The sequence below is a fragment of the Manis pentadactyla genome, chromosome 10, assembly GCF_030020395.1.
Source record: "Manis pentadactyla isolate mManPen7 chromosome 10, mManPen7.hap1, whole genome shotgun sequence".
NCBI lineage: Eukaryota > Metazoa > Chordata > Mammalia > Pholidota > Manidae > Manis > Manis pentadactyla.
The window spans coordinates 70686788-70706792 of record NC_080028.1 but is presented as its reverse complement, the minus strand read 5'-3'; the positions used below and the strand labels follow the sequence as shown (position 1 = coordinate 70706792).

General features: G+C 40.2%; 1 protein-coding gene across 1 annotated transcript in view; it reads left to right on the top strand.

The window, feature by feature from the left end:
- Positions 1-11376: 11376 nt before the first annotated feature.
- The window catches only part of LOC118928547 (bMERB domain-containing protein 1), a 123378-nt gene continuing 114749 nt past the window's right edge, over positions 11377-20005 (top strand). Inside the window, exon 1 of the mRNA XM_057486937.1 lies at positions 11377-11653. Coding sequence (XP_057342920.1) covers positions 11548-11653 — 106 coding nt within the window. The 5' untranslated portion in view covers positions 11377-11547. The remainder of the gene's footprint in view (positions 11654-20005) is intronic.

Genomic DNA, 20005 nt, shown 5'->3' with positions numbered 1-20005 from the left:
GGGCATATATTTTCTCAGCTTCTTTTCTGTCTCCTAAGCCTCCTTTAGGAGAAATACATGGTGTGCTTTCTGGAACTCTCTTCCACTCTTTCTCTTCCAAACCCATTGCCCTCTTTTACCAATTTCCCCAAGACTGCTGGGTATTTCCAAGAAGTAGGTAGAAATAAGGGGCAGAGGGCCTGGGGCTGGAGATGGCCATTGGAGGCCATTGGTGTTGAAGCCATAACAAACGACAGGTTTAACTAGGAAGGGGAAAGGAATGAGAAGAGAGGCAAAGGGGGATAAACACTGGAGAACCATAACAAAAGGGGTGAGTGACAGAGAAAGAGCTCATAAAGGGGATGGAGAAGGGAGGGCTGGAATAGTAGGAGTGGGAACCAGGAGAGAACAGTGTCCCAGGAGCCAGGGAGGGAGGGAATTTAGAGTAGGGTATGGCCCACAATGTTATGGTTTTTGGAGAGATTAAATAGGACGACAACTGAAAAGAAGCTATTGGATATGACAATAAATAGGCCATCAGGAATTTTAGAGCAATTTCAGTAGAATGGAGGGGAGGCGACTTGCCCAAGGTCCTGCAACTGGTCCCTGCTGGAGCTGAGGCCACAGCTCCAGGTGGTTTGTCTCCAGAGCCCAAGTTCTTCATCACTCGGCTCTAAAGGGAATACTTTTTACAGGCCCACTACAGTGTTAGTAGTGTGTCTTTGTGTTGAAATTAATGCTGTTATTTCATGAAACACTAAAATGCAAACTCATATGTACATCCTTAATCCTACATTCACTTCTCCATAAGCCAGGAGGTCTACTGACATGTTCCATTTATTGTACTGCATCTGTGTTCATTTCATTTTATTTTCATTGAAATATGGTTGATATACAATATTACATTGGCTCCAGATGTGTTTATTTTAGACACCTAACAAATACACCCAGATTTGTTTTAGAAAGCTACACCCTCCTAAGACATTGATCACAGGCTTTGAAAACAGAACAAATCAACAGAACGTCCCCATTTGGATGAGAGAAGAGAGCTTTGGTAATCCCAGCTCTGTATGATAAAAGAGGACCGTTCTATGGTGGTGTCTGCCTTGCATCTGCAAATGTTTTGCAGAACAGTTAGTATGGGGTCCTGGACCATGCATGGGGCAGGCAACCTGGTCCAGGTTTTGAGTTGCCTAGTCCTTTTTGAGTCTCTTTCCCTGCTTCCTGAGACTCCTTTTCTATAAAACTACAAGGTAACTGCTAACCATCAGTATTGGAAAGTGTGAATATTGGATAATATTGATCTCCCTGGAATGAGTCTGCAAAATTGAATATGGGAATATTATTATGACAAACATAATGACTATATAGAGAATCCTATATTGTAGGACATGATCTTGATGTTTTGATAATTACAGTACAATACTTAAGCAACTTTTAACTACAGGTAATGCTAACAATTATGCATTAATAATAATAAATGATATTTATTGAGTATTTACTTTGTGCTGTGCACTATGCTAAGTATGATGCATAGTTAATCCTATGTGACAGGAAAATAAATTGTCGCTTGGAGAATTTTCCTGGTTGGTTAAGGTGCTACAGCTAGCATGGAGTCAGGATCTTCACTCCAGCAGCCTGGCTTCAGAGCTATGGACTTAACCTCTAGAAGTTTCTCTTCTGAATCTTTAAGTTAGTATTTCTTCTCATGCAAATCATGGTTTCTGGAATTCTCACTTTCTTAGCAGCACCACTTAGCTCAATTTCTTTGAGTCACTGGAAGATTTTTTCTTCCTCTGCTTTAGGCTTTTCATTGAAACACAGATAAATTCCTCCCTGGCTGTTCTGCTGTTTCTATAATCACAATGTATGACCAACAGGCTGTGATTAGATGGAATGCTGAGCAGAGCGCCATGGTGGTAATGGTGACATTCCATTTAAATGGCTCGCAACTTCTTTCCTTGAAATATTTCTGAATTTCTGAATGTTTTCCAGGAATCAAAGAGACACAAAGCTGACAAACATTTTATATATATATATATATATATATATATATATATATATATGTGTGTGTGTGTGTAATTTTTTTTTTCCCTTGCAAACTAAATACCCTTTATTAGTTTTTTTTTTTTTCACACTTTTTGGTATTTACTTACTCAAATGAGTTGAAAACTTACATCCATACAAACCTTGCACTTGCATTTTTTTTTTGGTATCATTAATCTACAATTACATGAAGAACATTATGTTTACTAGGCTTCCCCCTTCACCAAGTCCCCCCCACATACCCCTTCACAGTCACTGTCCATCAGTGTAGTAAGATGCTGTAAAATCACTACTTGTCTTCTCTGTGTTGCACAGCCCTCCCTGTGCCCCCCCACACTATACATGCTAAAGGTAATGCCCCCTTTCTTTTTCCCTGCTCTTATCCCTCTCTTCCCACCCATCCTCCCCAGTCCCTTTCCCTTTGGTAACTATTAGTCCATTCTTGCATTCTGTGATTCTGCTGCTGTTTTGTTCCTTCAGTTTTACTTTGTTCTTATACTCCACATATGAGTGAATCATTTGGTACTTGTCTTTCTCTGCCTGGCTTATTTCACTGAGCGTAATACCCTCTAGCTCCATCCCTGTTGTTGCAAACGGTATCTGTTTTTTTCTTATGGCTGAATAATAGTCCATTGTGTATATGTACCACATCTTCTTTATCCACTCATTTACTGATGGACGTTTAGGTTGCTTCCATATCTTGGCTATTGTAAATAGTGCAGGGATAAACATAGGGGTGCATCTGTCTTTTTCAAACTGGAGTGCTGCATTCTTAGGGTAAATTCCTAGAAGTGGAATTCTTGGGTCAAATGGTATTTCTATTTTGAGCATTCTGAGGAACCTCCATACTGCTTTCCACAATGGTTGAACTAATTTACATTCCCACCAGCAGTGTAGGAGGGTTCCCCTTTCTCCACATCCTGGACAGCATTTGTTGTTGTTTGTCTTTTTGATGATGGCAATCCTTACTGGTGTGAGGTGATATCTCATTGTGGTTTTAATTTGCATTTCTCTGATGACAAGTGATGTGGAGCATCTTTTCATGTGTCTGTTGGCCATCTGAATTTCTTCTTTAGAGAACTGTCTATTCAGCTCCTATGCCCATTTTTTAATTGATTATTTGCTTTTTGTTTGTTGAGGTGTGTGAGCTCTTTATATATTTTAGATGTCAACCCTTTATTGGATCTGTCATTTATGAATATATTCTCCCATACTGTAGGATACCTTTTTGTTCTATTGATGGTGTCCTTTGCTGTACAGAAGCTTTTTAGCTTGATATAGTCCCACCTGTTCATTTTTGCTTTTGTTTCCCTTGCCTGGGGAGATATGTTCATGAAGAAGTCACTCATATTTATGTCCATGAGGTTTTTGCCTATGTTTTTTTCTAAGAGTTTTATGGTTTTATGACTTACATTCAGGTCTTTAATCCATTTTGAATTTACTTTTGTGTATGGGGTTAGACAGTGATCCAGTTTCATTCTCTTTCATGTAGCTGTCCAGTTTTGCCCAAACATTATTTTTAATAAAGAATGATCTAAAAAAAATAAGAATGATCTATCAGGAGAAACGGGGGTGGAGCCCATTTTCTGAGAATAAAAAGAACTTGAACAATATGACTGCATATGCACGCCCACATTTTTCCTTTTCTCCATGATTTAAAATGGAATGGAAGACACATCGTGGGACCAGGATGTGATCTTTCTGATGTTCTTCCACGAGTACATTTGTACAATTAAAGCGTTTACTATCACTGCCAGATTAGAAGTATAAATATAGTCCTACAAATACATAGCCTACTTGCTTGTGGCAAAATGGCTAATTCAGAAAAACCACATGATAATGCTGGATAAAGTACATATTCAGTGGGGGACAGATGAGTAGATGGGGTGGGGTGACAGGTGGAGAGGTATTCTTTCAGCCTAATTTTTCTAAATTGGACCAATGCAGGGGAACAACTAAGTGGGGGGATTCCTGGAATCACAGTTACTGTTTCGGAAATTCCAGTCAGGCATAGGATTTCAAGGGATCCCCATCAGTGCAAAAGGTGAAATGGACAACATTGTCAGTTGATGCTAAACCCCAGGCAGGACCAGGACCAGGACAGTTTTGGATTGCACGGCCCTGGAATTCTCTGCTGGTTAGCTGCACAGGCTGGTGCCAATCATTTTGTTAATGTCAGAATAATGGGTTGTGACTTAAATGTCAGACAACGTCATTTTTTGGGTAACAGCTTTATTGACATATGATCCATATGCTATACAAATCACCTGTTAAGATATCATCCAACGTTTTTAGAATATTCACAGTCATGCCACCTCATCACAGTCAATTTTGGAATATTTTCACCACCCCAAAAAGAAAGCCTGTACCCTTTAGCTGTGACCCTTTCTCCCACCCTCGTCTATTCTGAGCCCTAGGAAACTAAGTCTTCTTTATTCCTTTGTAGATTTGCTGTAGATATCCTTTCTCTATAGATACACATCCTAGACATTTTATATAGATGGAATCATGCGATATGTAGTCTACTATGACTGGTGTCTTTCACCAGCATAACATTCATAAGATTTATGCATGTTGCAGTGTGTATCATTACTTCATTCCTTATTATTACCAAATGATATTCCACTGTGAAAATATGTCACGTTTTCTTTGTCCATTCATCAGTTAATGGACATTTGAGTTGTTTCCACTTTTTTGGCTATTGTGAATAACACTGCTATGAACATTCCTGCACAAGTTTTTGTGTGGATATATTTCTCATTTCTCTTGGGTATGTACCCGGGAGCAGAATTGCTGGGTTATATGGTAACTGTGTTTACCCTGTTGTCTTCCAAAGGGGCTGTGTCATTATGCACTGCCCCCAGCAATGTATGAGGGTTTCAATTTTTCTCCTCAATGTCATTTAGTAGGTTTCTGTTTCGGGTTTAGAGACTTCCTTTGGTAAATGCCCAAAAGGTCAGAACTCACAACATCAGCCAGCACAATTTAATAACAACAACAATTTGTGTATTGAGGCCCTTCCACGTGCTCTCACATGTGATCTCACTTAAGCATCACAGCAGTCCTCTGGAACAGATAGTGGTGTTAGAATTTTAAAGATAAAGAAAGTGAAGCTGAGAGAGATTCAGTGCTGTGTCACACAGGGTCACACAGCAGGCAGGTGGGAGAGTCAGGGATGGAATTCAGATCCTCCAGACTTGAAAGCCCATGTTTTTGAAAACCATTGCTATTCTGAAGCTCAGTGTCATGTAATTTTAAAATCGTCAATATGCTGGATAAAGTATCAAATGTCCAAGATGATAACGCATTATTTTCCCTTTCAATCAGCCCAAATGACAGTTATAAAAGTGTCTTGGTCTGGCCCCTGTTGCCCTGGCTCTTAGTGATCATCCAGCATCCTTCTGAGTCCTTGGTATCCGCAGTAGAGTGAGGCACCTCACCAGGATGAGAAGCCAGGGCTGGAAGAGCCACTTAACAATTCCACACAGATGGCTACTTCACCAGTTATTGAACTTGAAGCATTATCACCCTAAACTAATGCAAACAGACAGAGTTCTGGACACTGCTGTGAAAAGGATGGTTTTGTCCTCTAGGATTACAGGATTGTATTATTCAAACATTTTTAGACATGAAATTTATTTGTTTTCAATTATAAAGCAATGTGCATTCAGTATAGATGGTTGGAACATTCAAAAAATTAAAAAGGAAACGATTTCCCCCAAATCTCAATTCTAAGAAACAATCCTTGTTAATATTTTTAGGCATTTGCTGCTAGCCTTTTTATTTTCTACACATTGAAAACATTATTGATTTTTTTCCTGGTTACAAAGGGCACACACATACCTCATAGAACACTGGATAATTCAAACAAAGCATTATTTTTTTCTTTTTTAAAAATTAAGATATTATTGATATACACTGTTATGAATGTTTCACATGAAAAAGAATGTGCTTACTACATTCATCCATATTACCAAGTCCCCACCCACACCCCATTGCATTCACCGTCGATCAGTGTAGTAAGATGCCACAGATTCACTATTTGCCTTCTCTGTGCTACGCTGTTTTCCCCATGACCCCCAACACCATGTGTACTAAACATAATACCCCTCAATCCCCTTCTCCCTCCCTCTCCACCGCCCTCCCACATCCCTTCCCTTTGGTAACCACTAGTCCCTTCTTGGAGTCTGTGAGTCTGCTGTTGTTTAAACAAAGCATTATTTATTATCTTGATATTCATAGGTAGTCATTATTAACATTTTGTGTATGTCATTTCAGTGCTTTCTTTTATTGGATATGTGTAATGTGTGTACATATGTGAACACATAACAAAATTGGGATCACTATTATCCTATGAAATACTTAATATGATTAAGATTACAGTGTATGCCTGATCTTAATCAAAAGATCAAGAACAATAGCCTATACATTACAATTTGGGTTCTTCTTTATTAACATTGATTAACAATTTTGGTTAACATTTTGTTAACATTGAGTAACAGCTCTGATTAACATTGTGTTATAATGTTTTTCTAGTGACATGTCAAACTCTTTGTAAATATCATTTAAAAATAAATATACAGTGTTACATTGTATACAAACCATAACTTGTTTAGCCATTTCCAGTTTTTAGATATTAGTCTTTCCCTACATTTTACATAAATTGTATCTTATATATGAGTATTTTTTAATATTTCAAATTTTCTTAGGGTAGATTTCCAGGAGCTGAATTATTGGACCCAATAGGTCTGGCTATTTTTTCTTTTCTTCCTTTTAAAAAAGAAAAATGAAATATTTCAACATACAGAAGAGTAAAGAGAGTAACAAGACCAAGATCCATGAACCTGAACATTTTTTATTTTAAGGGTTATATGTGCTTTTATTTAATGAGTTTTTTTATATTGAGATATACTTTCCATACATAAAGGGCAAACATTTTAAGTGGCTATCTCAATGACTCTCCATATCTATACCTACATATATATCTCCATATATTACATATATTATGTCTATGTCTATACACACGCACATACACATCTATCCCAGTATATCATCATTCAGATCTTACATTCTTAGCATTTCAACAACTCCCCTTCATGTTGCTTTCCATTCAGTAGTTCCCTAAAAGTAACAGCTATTCTGACATTTATCAGTATGGATACATTTGCCTGTTTTTGAACTTTATATGAATGGAGTTTTTCAGTATGTACTCTTTTGTGTCTGGCTTCTTTTCTTAGCATTGTATCTGTAAGATTCAACTATGTTTCATAGTAATGTTTCCATTGCCATGGCTAACAAAAACAAGCATGGGGGAAATTGGATCCTTCATACGTTGCTGGTGGGAATGTAAAATGGTTCAGCCACTATAGAAAATAGTTTGATGGTTTCTCAAGAGAGTTAAACATAGAATTACCATGTAATGCAGCAATTTGATTCTTAGGTACACCCCAAGGAATTTAAAACAGGTACTCAGACAGATATTTGTGTGCAGATGTCCATAGCAGCACTATTCTCAATAGCCAAAAGGTGGAAACAACCCAAATATCCATCAATGGACTAATGGATAACAACATGTGGTAGAGCCACACAATGGAAAATTATTCAGCCATGAAAAGGGGTGATGTATTGATACCTGCTGCAACATGGATGAACCTCAAAAACATGCTGTATGAAAGAAGCCAGACACTAAATGTCACATATTGTATGATTCCATTCATGTGAAATAACCAGAACAGGTACATTCATAGAGAAAGAAAGGATTGGTGGTTGCTAAGGGCTAGGGGGGTGGGAAGATGTGGGATAACTGATTAATTGGTATGGGAGTATCCTTAATGGATGATGAAAATTTTTGGAACTAGAGGTGGTGATAGTACAAAATTGTGAAAATATGATGCTACTGAATTGCTCACTTAAAAATGGTTAAGTTTATGTTTCTATGAATTACACCTTAATTAAAAAATTGTAATGTAGTCAAACTTATAATATTTTTCTTTAAGGTTTGTGGGATTTGGGGGCAGGCCTTATTAACATACCCTTTCACTGTGAAATAATAGAGGTATTCTTCCATATTATCTGACAAATTAAAAAATTTTGGGTTTTCTCATTTAAGTTGTTAATCCCCTCCCCCTCTGAAATTTATGTATGTGTATATGATAGGAAGTAGGTTGAAATTTTTCTTTTAGTTTTCCATCTGGTTAGGCAAATAGCTCAGTACTATTTGTTGAGTAGCCCATCTTTTCTGTACTGATTTATAATACCTCCTCCGTCATGCATCAGCTTTTGAAATATGTGTGGGTCTGTGTAGGGGTCTCTCAGTTTTCTTCTAAGTCTGAAGGTTTTCCAATAGGTTTTGTATATGGTAGCTAAGTTCTTCTTACCTGGTTATTTTCTATGTCATTGTCTTGCCTATTCCTAGCCCTTAGCTCTTCCATGTACTTTTAGGGTCAGCTTGTCAAAGTTTATTTTAAAATCCTATTCCTTATTGAGATTTCAACTGGAGCTGCACTGAAGAGAATTGCCATTCTTATGATGCTAATTCTTTTGTACCCTTGAGCATGGCATGCCTATCTTTTCATTTCTTCAGTTCATTTTTTGTTGCTTCATAATACAACATAAAATTAATTAATAATTAATTAATGAATAGTCGCAGCTGGCATACTATAGTAAATTTCTCCTCAGAGGTTTTTTTTTGGCTGTATGATTATATTTTAAGTTTGATTAACAATACACAGGAGTTTCAATAATAATATACAGAAAGAAAAGTAAACAAAAACAGAAATGGTACTGTTCTTGTATGTTTATCTTGTTTCTAAAAACTTGCTCTTTTTAATTTTAATAGCTTATCTGTGGAATTGCTGGCATTTTTATATAAGCAATTATTTTGTCTGAAAAACAAAGTTTTATTTCAAGTCTTATGCCTAACTTATTCTTCTTGTCCAATTAGGCTAAGACCTCCCAGAAGTGGGGAGTATAGACAACCTTATTTTGTTCCTGGCCCTGACAGGAATGAACAGAGGTTCAACAGTAAATGTACTATTTTGCTGTTGATTTTTGATAATTATTCTCTAGAAGGTTAAGGAAACAATCTTCTGTTCTTAGTTTGCTAAGAAAAAAATAGACATAATGACTTCTAATTATTCTCCAAGGCTTTTCCTTTTCCGTACTCACTGAGATAATCAAACATGTTTCTCCTCTAATCTGCTTATATGGTATATCAGTGGATTTTCTGATACTGGGTCATCATTACATTTTGGGAATAAACCCTATGATTTCATGAGGTATTTTTATTTTGAATCTTTGCACCTGTGTTCATAGATGAGATCCCTGTAGAATTCTTTTACTATATCATTTTACTTTAGTTTTGACATTAAGGATACACTCTTTTCAAAAAATGAGCTCTGAAACCATTTTTATGAAACAACTATTATCTGTTATTTGGTAAAACTCACCTATAAAATGGTTAGGCATTGCCTTTGTGAGACTGAGGACAAAAATAAATTTCTATATGAAGAATTCAGTTTTTGTAATGGTTATTGATACATATTTGATAATTTACTTCTTAAAGAAAATTTTCATTTCAACTATTAAAAAAATCTTCCTGTATTTTTATTATGTCTCCCTAAGAATGTCTCCCTTTTCATTCTTAATATTACTGATGAATGCCTTGTGGCGAGTCATGAGAGCTTTGCTTTCTTTATTAGTTTTTCCCCCCAAGGAATCACCTTTCAGATTTGTTTTTTCTATCCTCTTTATTTCTTCTTGGTTTTCTATTTCTTTAATTTATGCTTATCATTATAGTTTTCTTTTTCTGACTTCACTTGTTTTATCTGTTCTTTTTCCTTAAAGTCTTTTGAGTTGAACACTTAACAACCCCCTCTTTTTTCTCCTACCATTTTAATCATTTTTAATTTACAGTCAGTGGTATTAAATACATTCACATTTTGTGCAGCCATCATCACCATCCAACCCCGTAACATTTTTCACCTTGTAAAACAAACGCCATACACATTAAACAATAACTTCTCATTCTCCCCTCTGACCAGCACCTGGCAAGAACCATTCTACTTTCTGGCTCTGTGATTTTTAACTAAGTACCTCTTACAAGTAGGATCATATTTTTTGTCCTTTTGTGACTGGCTTATATCACTTAGCATATCACTCCAGGCTCACCCATGTTGTAGCATGTGGCAGATTCCCTTATTTTTCAAGGCTGAGTAGCATTCCACTGTATGGATATACCACAGCTTTGCTTATCCATTCATCTTAACCCATTTATTTTTAGTTTTACATTTTTAAATGCATGCATTTAAGGCTATACATTTACTTGTATCAAAACTTACAAGTTTTGATATGTGAATTTTTCATGGTTATCCAGGTCTAAATATTTTATGATTTTCATTATTATTTCCTTTTTCTCTCATGGGCTATTGAAAGTTTAATATTGGTAGTAACTTTTAAAAGACCCTTGCTACCAGTTTTTAAATCATTTTCTTAGGGAGCTGGCCATTCTACACTTCCACAAGCTATGTGGATACCAAAAATTGCCCAGATGGTATCTTAAACACAACAGGCAAACCACGAGTATCTTATGTCCCCCCCTCACCTTCCCCACTCCCAAAAAGTATGGGACTTCAGGCAAATAACTTGATCTTTTTGTGCTTCATCCTCTGTAAAACAAGGCCAACAAAATAGTATCTGTTTCACGGTTATTGGCAAGTGTTTAGTACTTAGCTTTCATTCAATAAATGTTACTATTTGTATCAATCTAGCTGCTGATTTTTGTTAGTGATGCTGCCATGCTTTGTTACTAAGATAAACCGCTAGGTTTCTGGAAAGTATAGACCCATGTTCCTAACAGCTTTGTTATACTTGTGTCCGACTATTTTCTTGTCTCTCTCAAGTTTGTACAAACACATACGGAGTTGACACAGGCAACCCCAGACAAGACTGTCCCATTTCATATTCAAATTAATACGCACAGAACAGAACTTCTCACAAAAAACGCAGTCAGCCAAGCACAGAACACCCAGATCCAGGTCCACACTCACGGTCCTGCGCACTCCCCACAAAGATGGATCTATCGCCCACAGATAGAGATGCGCTCGCAGATCCCACTCAAAACCTAGCATCCTGCACAGACAGATCACAAGCTACCCTCAGTGCCCGCTCCATGCAAAGGATCTCCACCGGCTCCAGTGTGGTCAGGGGCCTTGTTTTTATTTCCTTTGGGTTGGTTCTGTTTTAGTTGTTTTTGATTTTGTTCTTAGAGTTATCACCTGCCCTCTTTTCTCTTTTCCCAGCCCCCAAGCCTTCCCCTCAAGCCTCCATTGCGCATGCGTTCTGCATCCCTCCGCCTGCTGGGTACCAGTCAGCGCTCCCCGGCTCTAGCGGCGGAAGAGATGGAGCAGCGTCACGAGCGCCCGGCCCCTTAAAACGCTGCTGGCTGGAGCCGCCTCCTTCCCGGCAGTCCGCGGCGGGGATGGAGTAAAGGGAGACCCACCGACCTGCTCGCAGGGATCTGCAATGGAGTTAAAGCAATCTTTGTCTACCCATCTGGAAGCTGAGAAGCCTCTAAGGCGCTATGGGGCGGTGGAGGAGACGGCGTGGAAAGCGGAGGGACTGGGGAGAAGTGAGTACTCGGGTGCGGCGGGGATACAGCTGGGGACCAGTGCGCTGGTGCCGGGGGTCGCGGGAGCGCGGGGATCGTAGGGCGCGGACCGAGGGAAGCGCCCCCGCAGCGGGGTTCTCAGAGCTGGGGGATGCGCAGCGCTGCGCAGCGGCGCGCTCTCCCGCGAACAAAAGGGGGACTCTCCCGGCTGGGCTTAAACCGGAGGCTCGGGAAATCTCAAGACAGCAAGCCTAGAGCCCGGGGTGGACTCGGGAGTCCTGGGTCCGTAAGCTCGCAGCTGGTCCTGGAAAGTAGGGTCTTTCCCGCAGCACAGAGAGGAGGGTCCGTTCTCCTCCAGGGATGCGCCAGGACGCTGGAGACCTTGGACCATCCCGAAAGCGCCCACGTTCCTGGAGAGGGGGGAGTGTCCGCTGGGTTTCTGCCGTGCTTCTCCCCGGGCGTGAGGTTCGGGGTTAATCTGAAATTTCCAGCCGTCTCCTGGGTCTCGGATGGGAGGGAAAGGGTTAGGGGCAGGTTAACCCTGTGCACGCCCTTCTCCTTTCTCCCTTGATCCAATCAGTCTTTGGTTTGGGTACAATCTGAGAGGGCAGTTCTGAAACGGACCGACTGTATTTGCTGGTTCTTTCTACATTATTTTGGTGTCAACAATATTTCCAAATAAGCTAGGATTTTGTTTTTTAATTAATAGGACACTATAGTTGAAACTCCTTCCCTCAAAGTATAGAGGCAGCCTCAGGGGCCCCACCAGTCCTCGCCGTAAACCCAGGGCGCCTCCCAGTGCTCCTGCCTGGCTTTGCTTGCCCTGGCACTGTGCCTGGTGCCGGGCTGGGGAAGGCCCTCTCGCCCTTCACAAGGATCCTTAGCTTCCTGCCTTGGCTCTGGTAACCGCGCTCAGCACCCTCTCAGAGCTATGTTGGATCAAAGTATTGTGAATGTGCCCTTCTCCTGTCTTCACCTGGTATAAGATTGTGTGTGTGTGTGTGTGCATGTCTGTGTGTGCAGTTTCTCCATACCCATCATGACAAATTCAGAACATTTTCCTAGAATCATTGAGCTGTATTCTGATTCTCATAGGTTCAAGTTGAAATCACTATCAAATGTTTTGGTTCTACAGCTGTAACCCAGAGTGCTATCAACCTCTCTGCTTTTCTTTTCTTTCTCCTTGTAAAATCTGGGTCCTTTTATTCTGTTTCATCCTTTCAAAACCTTTTGGCCTCGGGATTTCACCATGACACTGGGGCTGAGGGTCTCTGCTTCCTACAAGCTCCAAGTAATTCCCACAATGGCTGCCTTTTATTGATAAGTTGCCTTGTACCAGGTCCTGTGCGAAGAACTTTAACTGCATCATCTCTTTCAATCTCCACAGCAACCTCCTGAGGTGAATATTACAACTCCCTTTCCACAGATGCAAAAACGGGGTGCTTTTAGGCTGATAGGACTATTAAGCATCAGAGCCAGGAGTTGAGCCCAGATTTGTTGGACCCCAGACCCTCACTCTGTTTTTAACAGGAAGGTTACTTTCACATTTCCAGGAAGCTTCCTAAATCTGTTGAGAGAGTCCCAGAACACATTCAATAACTTTATAAATATGCACAGCCCCATTGGTCTCTGGAACTCACAATGGTCTCGGAAGAACGCCAGTCTGTTGGAGGAGGTGCTGTATTCAAATAAACCCTGGGTTTGAATCCTGGCTCTTCCCCTTGCTGACTATGTGGCTGACTTTAGGTACATTTCTTAGCCTTACCCTGTCTCCATTCTCTGAAATGGAGTTAATAGTAGTACCTACCTTATAGCTTAATTGTGAATATTCAGTAAGATGACGTATGTAGAGCTCAGGATAAGTGCTCAATACACATTGGCTGCTTTGATTATTTTATTACACATATGTAGAAGGAACCTGCATTTATCCTTTCCAAGGAATTAGGTAAAGCTACACCCTGGAGTAAAACTGCCATGTTGGTTAGTCCCTAATAATTCTTTTTTTTTCCCCCTAGTATTTTCTCACCATTTTATTAGGAAAATGTTCAAACATACAGAAACATTGCAGTGAACACACAACTTACAGTATTTTAGTTCCTGAAATTTTTGTACTTCTTAATCTTAGGCTGCAAACTGTTAAAAGCCTGGCAGAAAGGCTTTCTCATCTCTGTTCCAAGCCATCAAAGACTGACTCTTGCTTCCTGTTCCAATACAAGACCACAGTTGCTGGTCTGCTTTTTTGTGGATCCCCACATCTGCTTCTTTTTCTTCTTGCCTATTCAAATGTGAAATCTTAAGCACTGATCCAGAGTCCCAGTTTTGATTCTTAAATCTGAATTGTTACCTTTAGCAAGTTTTGATGTATAGACTCTTGTCTGCATCCTGGCTTTTTATTAAATTAGGTTTTTTTTTGAACGCCTCTCAACTCCCTGGTGATCTGTAGATCCATTCCATAACATCTGGGGGCTCTGTTTATTTATTAATGAGGTATGAAAATTAATGCTGTTGTTTCTGTGGCATAACAAACAATTACCAAGCCAATTTTGTAATGCACGAAGTGCTGGAGGATAAAGAGGGGCCCATTTAAGAAGAAGTCATGCTCTGTCTAACTTCTACACATATTTAAATATTTTATGTTAAACACTGAGTATGTGTTACTTAAAAATAATTGAAAAAGGGAGAATGATCGAAGAACCTGTTTATTAACTGATATATTTAATTTAAATTACAGCTTTTAGATAGATGACAGGTATAGTATCAGAGCAAAGAATGGGAGTTTCAAAATCAGGTGAATGGGTCCAAACCAGCTGTAACTCTTTACAACTTTGTTCACCCTGGGGAAACTGCTGAACCTTCCTATCAGTTACTTTATCTGTAAAATGGGGATATGCTGGTTCAAGATCTTGGGCACTTCCCCCAAATGAAATTCAAACCTGGCCCCGATCAAACATGGAGGGCAGGGAGAGACCAAAGAAAGAGGCAGGCCCCTCCAGACAGGTAGGTGGCAGGTTTAATAAACAAGGGAACTTCCAGATGAGGCTTGTCTTGGGTGGCTGCAAGATAAATAGATCTGCACACCTACCTGCCAGAATCTTAAATATTTATAGAGAGGTCTCAACAGCGTTCAGCCACATGTAGTGTCCAGATGGTCTCAACCACACATTGCTCTCTCAAAGCCATGCCCTTGGAACAGCTCCCACTGTGGGAACACCGGTACATTTCAAAGACAGGAGTGAGGCATTTCCGATTGCCCGGGTCCAGCTATTGGATCAACTGGTGGTCTCATCTTCTCTCTGACCTCCTCCAAAAAGCTAATAGTAACGTCCTCTTCAGGCTGTTGGGAAGGTTAAATGAGATAATTTATATAATGCATTTAGCACAGTGCTTGGCATGCCATAAGCCCTCAATCAACGCTGAATGGTTGTCATAATGGAATGTAAGTGGATGGCGTCTGAGAACACTGGAGATTACTCCAAGCTTGCCCTCAGTTTTTCCTTGTGTCCGTTTCCTTATAAATTCCAAAAAACTTTTGTGTATATATACCTCCTTCCTGCTCATGGGAATGTGTGGGGTATGGCTTTTGGACCCTTGAAAACCACATAGTATTTTCTCCTATGGGAAAGCTCCTGAGCGATTGCTCTCATCTGCTCTCATTTTTCCACTTACCAGCATTTTTTGTTTTGCTCTGTTTTTTATTTTACCCGGTTGGAAAATGTAGAGTGACATTTCAGTGTGGTTAGATATATAAAATATTGCTTCCTGCCAAACTGTAATTAATTGAGGGAGACACAAAGACAAGGTGCTTTCTGAAAAAGCATAGAGCTTTTTAAAAGCATGGTTGATGGCCATTGGGGCTGTTTCTAGATAGGTTTGAATGTGCCTTAAATGATGGTCAAGATTTTGGACAGGGAAAACGGTGGGGAGAGAGGGTGGCGCAGTAAGGAGGAAATGCCGTGAGAAGTTACAGCCCTGGCAAAAGCGGAGAGGCAGAAAGAAATGTGCTCTGAGTAGGAGATTGGAATTGAGTGGAAAGCTCAAGCAACAATCTTTCTATAAGCCCAGGGCAGATGACTATTATCTAAAAGTGCAAGGGTGCATACTGACTAGCAAAGAGATCATTAAACTAGCCAGTGTTTCAGGTTTAATCAGCAGTGTGGAGACTGAAATAATATAGATGGCTGGCAATCTACATAGTAGATTATTGGGAAGGGTTTTTTTTGTATTTTAATATTTTGTGGGTTTCATTTGTGCTTTTCTTTTTTAATTGAAATGCAGATGATATTATATTGGTCTCAGGTGTATTGGGAAAGGTGCGTGTTACTTTCATCTGATTAAATAAGCTGATTTTATTGTTTCAATATTATTTAGTTTGGGCATTATTTCTTTTTTCTTATTACAGACATAGAGCATGCACTTTATAAAAATTCAAATTCACCTGAAATATAAAAATTAAAAGTGAAAAGTGACTGCAATCTGCTCCCCACCCCTATTTATTCATTTGATAAATAGGTATTGAGTGCTTTATAAGTAGGCAGTGCCAGGTCTAGTGGCTGTGGATATGGTGCTGAGAAAGTCAGACAAGGTTCCTGCCCACATGATGCTTTTATTCAGGGAAACAGGACATGGGCTGGGAATGGAGGTGTCAGATAACATAAGCAAACAAATAACGTAGTTCAACTAATGATAAGTATTACATGCACATTAATACAGGAAGGATATTTCCCCACCAGTGGTCAGGAAATGATTCTGTAAGGAGGTGACATTTTGTCACATAAATATCAGGGATCAAAAGCAAAGACCCTTAGTGTGTTTGAGGAAGAGACAGAAGGCCAGGGTGGCTGGAACCCAGAGTGTCAGGAGAGAGAGTGAAGATGAATCAGAGACTGGTAAGCCTTTGTAGGTCATGGTTACAAAAAAAAAAAAAAGTATGGATTTTGTTCCCATGGCAGGAGAAGCTGCTGAAGAGTATTAAGCAGGAGACTAACATGAGCTGTTTTTGTTTTTAAAAGGTCATACGAGCTACTGGATGGAAAGTAAGAGCATAGGGGACAAGTGATGATCAATGTCACCCCTTCTTTGATTCCAAAGTCAATCATCTGGTTCCTTCTTAATCAGTCCCATTTTGGATAAATGATAGGAATTTCCTTGGGTGTGAAAGGTGTGACAAGGGATAAGGGCAGCATGGATTGTCTTCTGGGAGATGGAGTGCCAGGTTAAGATGTAGGAGATGTGACAGGCTCTGCCCTATGCCTGGATGGGCAGCTGTCTGTGGAACTTACTGTAGGACCGATAATAACAGGATTATGAAGACCTTGAATATGGGAGTATCTAGTATATGCCTTGAACACACCCGTTTACTTACATTTCTCTGTGTTTGTCAAGTTTCATTTTTACAAGCATTTCATTCTTACACGTCAACTGAAGGAAAAATCATTGGTGCCTATTCTTGCTCTCTGATTAATTATTAACTACTTATTAATATTAATAGTAGTTAATGAGTTCTAGCTATGAACTTGAGTTTATTAAATTGTCATGACGGCCTTCTTAAGTCAGCAGAGTTTTTATTCCCCACTTATGGGTGGGGAAACTGAGGCACGGGGGAAGTTAAGAAACTTGCTGAAGGTCCTAGAGCTGGTAAGTGGCACCTCTGGAGCCCTGTGTGACTTTTAATGTTCCCAGCCATTGACTGTGATTCCTCGTACTGTGAAAGATGCTGAAGAGATAGGAGAAGAAACAGGCACAATTCCCAATCCTAAGAAGCTGACAGATGTGGGGAGTGTGGGGACACAGGTGTAAAGAACACCAGAATTTATAATACCAGGAAAATGAAACAAACACTCATTAAAGGTACAAGTGGGAAACAAGAAGTGATTAGCTCCTCCAGGGGGACTTCAGCCTGGTGGCAGCGAGGAGTTTTGCACTGGCCCTGAGGGCTAGGCAGGGCCTCAACAGGTGAACAGAGGTAATGAGGATATTTCAGGTGAGCTGCCAGCCCCAGGCAGGCAGGTGGGGATCCCAAGGGTCAGGGCCCACACAGGAGCATTTTTCTGTTTTCTGAGCTCTTGTGTCCTGGGGCTTTGTCGGTTTGGTTCCCTCACGTGAATCACCTGTTACCTGGGTGAGCCTGCGGGTTGGAGACCAGCACAGGCAAAGCTGGTTAGTGTAGCCCTCAGACCATCGCTCACAAAGCTCCCCCAGTAACAGTTTACCATATGAGCCATTCGTTCTTGACTGTTCACCTGTTCAACAGGCTTGAGCCTCTGTTCCATGCTGGCTTTCTGGAACACCAGGCCCAAGCAGATTAAAAATGACTGTGTGTAGCCATTGGAGGATAAGGAACAGAGGTAAAGAAAGTAGCATTTTTGGAAGGCTTGTCTGACAGGTCAAAAAGAGAGTCTTGTAAGAGCAGGCAATGTGATAGGTGGGAAATAACAGTATCACTAGCCCATCAGCATTGATGCTGCCCGCTTTTGCTGTCAATAGGGTTTAAAGGGTGCAGGGATTATGGGAGAAATAATAACAATAAACTTCCATTTGTACAGCATTTTCTAATTTGTGCTTTTCATGCATTTTCTGATTTCCTCTTTACCAGAATGGGCAAAGAGCAGGGGTTGTCCTGCCCCTTCGGGAGCAGGTGAACAGGTTAAGGAATCACTGCAGGGGAGCGCACAGCATCCAGGCTATTTGCACCAGACCAGGGCTTCCAGGGGCATGTTTATTTGAGTAACACATGAACAACAACTGCATTATAAGATGGTCATAATTATGTCAGGATTCCATAAAATCCTGGTAAAAATAGAACTACCCTATGGTATAGCCATCCCACTTTGGGTGTATATCTGAAGGAAATGAAAATGGGATATGGAAGAGATCTCTGCTCTTCTATGTTCACTGCAGCATTATTCACAATAACCAAGACATGGAAACAACCTAAGTATCCACCAATGGATGCCTGGATAAAGAAGTTGTGGCATACACACACAACAAAGTACTATGCAGCCATGAAAAAGAAGGAAATCCTGCCATTTGCCATTTGTGACAACATGGGTGGACCTTGAGGGCATTATACTAAGTGAAGTAAGTCAGACAGGGAATGACAGATATTGCAATGGTATCACTTATATATGACATCAGAAAAAGTGTAGAAAGTCAAACTCACAGGAATAGCGTAGAGGAGGAGTTGCCAGGGGCTGGGGGATGAGGGAAACAGGGAGAGGTTGGTAAAAAGGGTGCAAACGATCAGTTATAAGATGAATAAGGGCTGAGGATCTAATGTAAAATGTGGTGATTATAGTTAATAACACTGGGTTACAAAATTGAAATTTGCTAAGAAAGTAGAATTTAAGCATTCTCACACCCAAAAATGGTAAATATGTCAGGTGATGGCTGTGTTGATTAACTAGTTGGATGGGGGATCCTTTTACAATGTTTATGTATATCAAATCACCCCAACATACACTTTAAATATCTTCCAATTTTGTTAGTCCATTATAGTTCAATGAATCTGGGATGGAGCAGTGGAGAGGAGAAGGGTCTACTGGTGCAGTCCCTGTTTTCAATGATGCAAAACCAGAGGACCAAGAGATGCTGCACCCCTCCCCATCCTTCAGAAACAGAATTCAGGCCTGTTTGCTGACCCAGTGTCCTCTGAACTAAATGTTGTCCAGAGATTAATTCAGTTGTTTTGCAGCAGGCATGTTTTTGCAGTCCCTCAAGAAGACGAGTCCTAATAGGGTCAAACCAACTGTTACGGGCTAACCCAAGGGCAATGATTTTATTCTATCTTCCTGGGTGGGCCATGGCTGCAAGAAACCCTGAGTGGCATTCATTGCTGAAAGCTGAATGCCCAGTGTCTACCACATCAGCCAGCCTTTGCAAGCCTCTCATTCAATCAATAGTTGCCGAACTGGGCAGCTGTTAATCCACAAAGACTGAGGTGTGAACAATTTACTTGTGCTTTGTAAACCTTCAAAATCACCAAACTAAAAAACATAGTTAGCTGGAGTCTTGGTTTGCGTGGTCTGCCTGTCTCTTGGTTTAGATGGTTTGTTCCTGATGCTGAGATGTGATTAGGATTCTTGCTTTCCTGTTCCGAGTGAAGGAGGCAATATTCTCAGATCAGATATAAAACAACAGGAGTAGGTGCCGTTATTGAGAATGGCAGGGGGTGGGGACAGTTACACGGAGAATGCTCTGAACTCTGGTATTCTGGAGCTTTGTCGATTTGGGTGATGTGCTTTACATAATAAATACCACATCCCTGTGATCCTTAGATGTCAGCAAAGGGGGAACAACATTCATAGTCACGACTTTCTGGAACAACAGAAACAAACAAACAAAAAACCGGCACAGCCTTATGATTAAATGTACTGG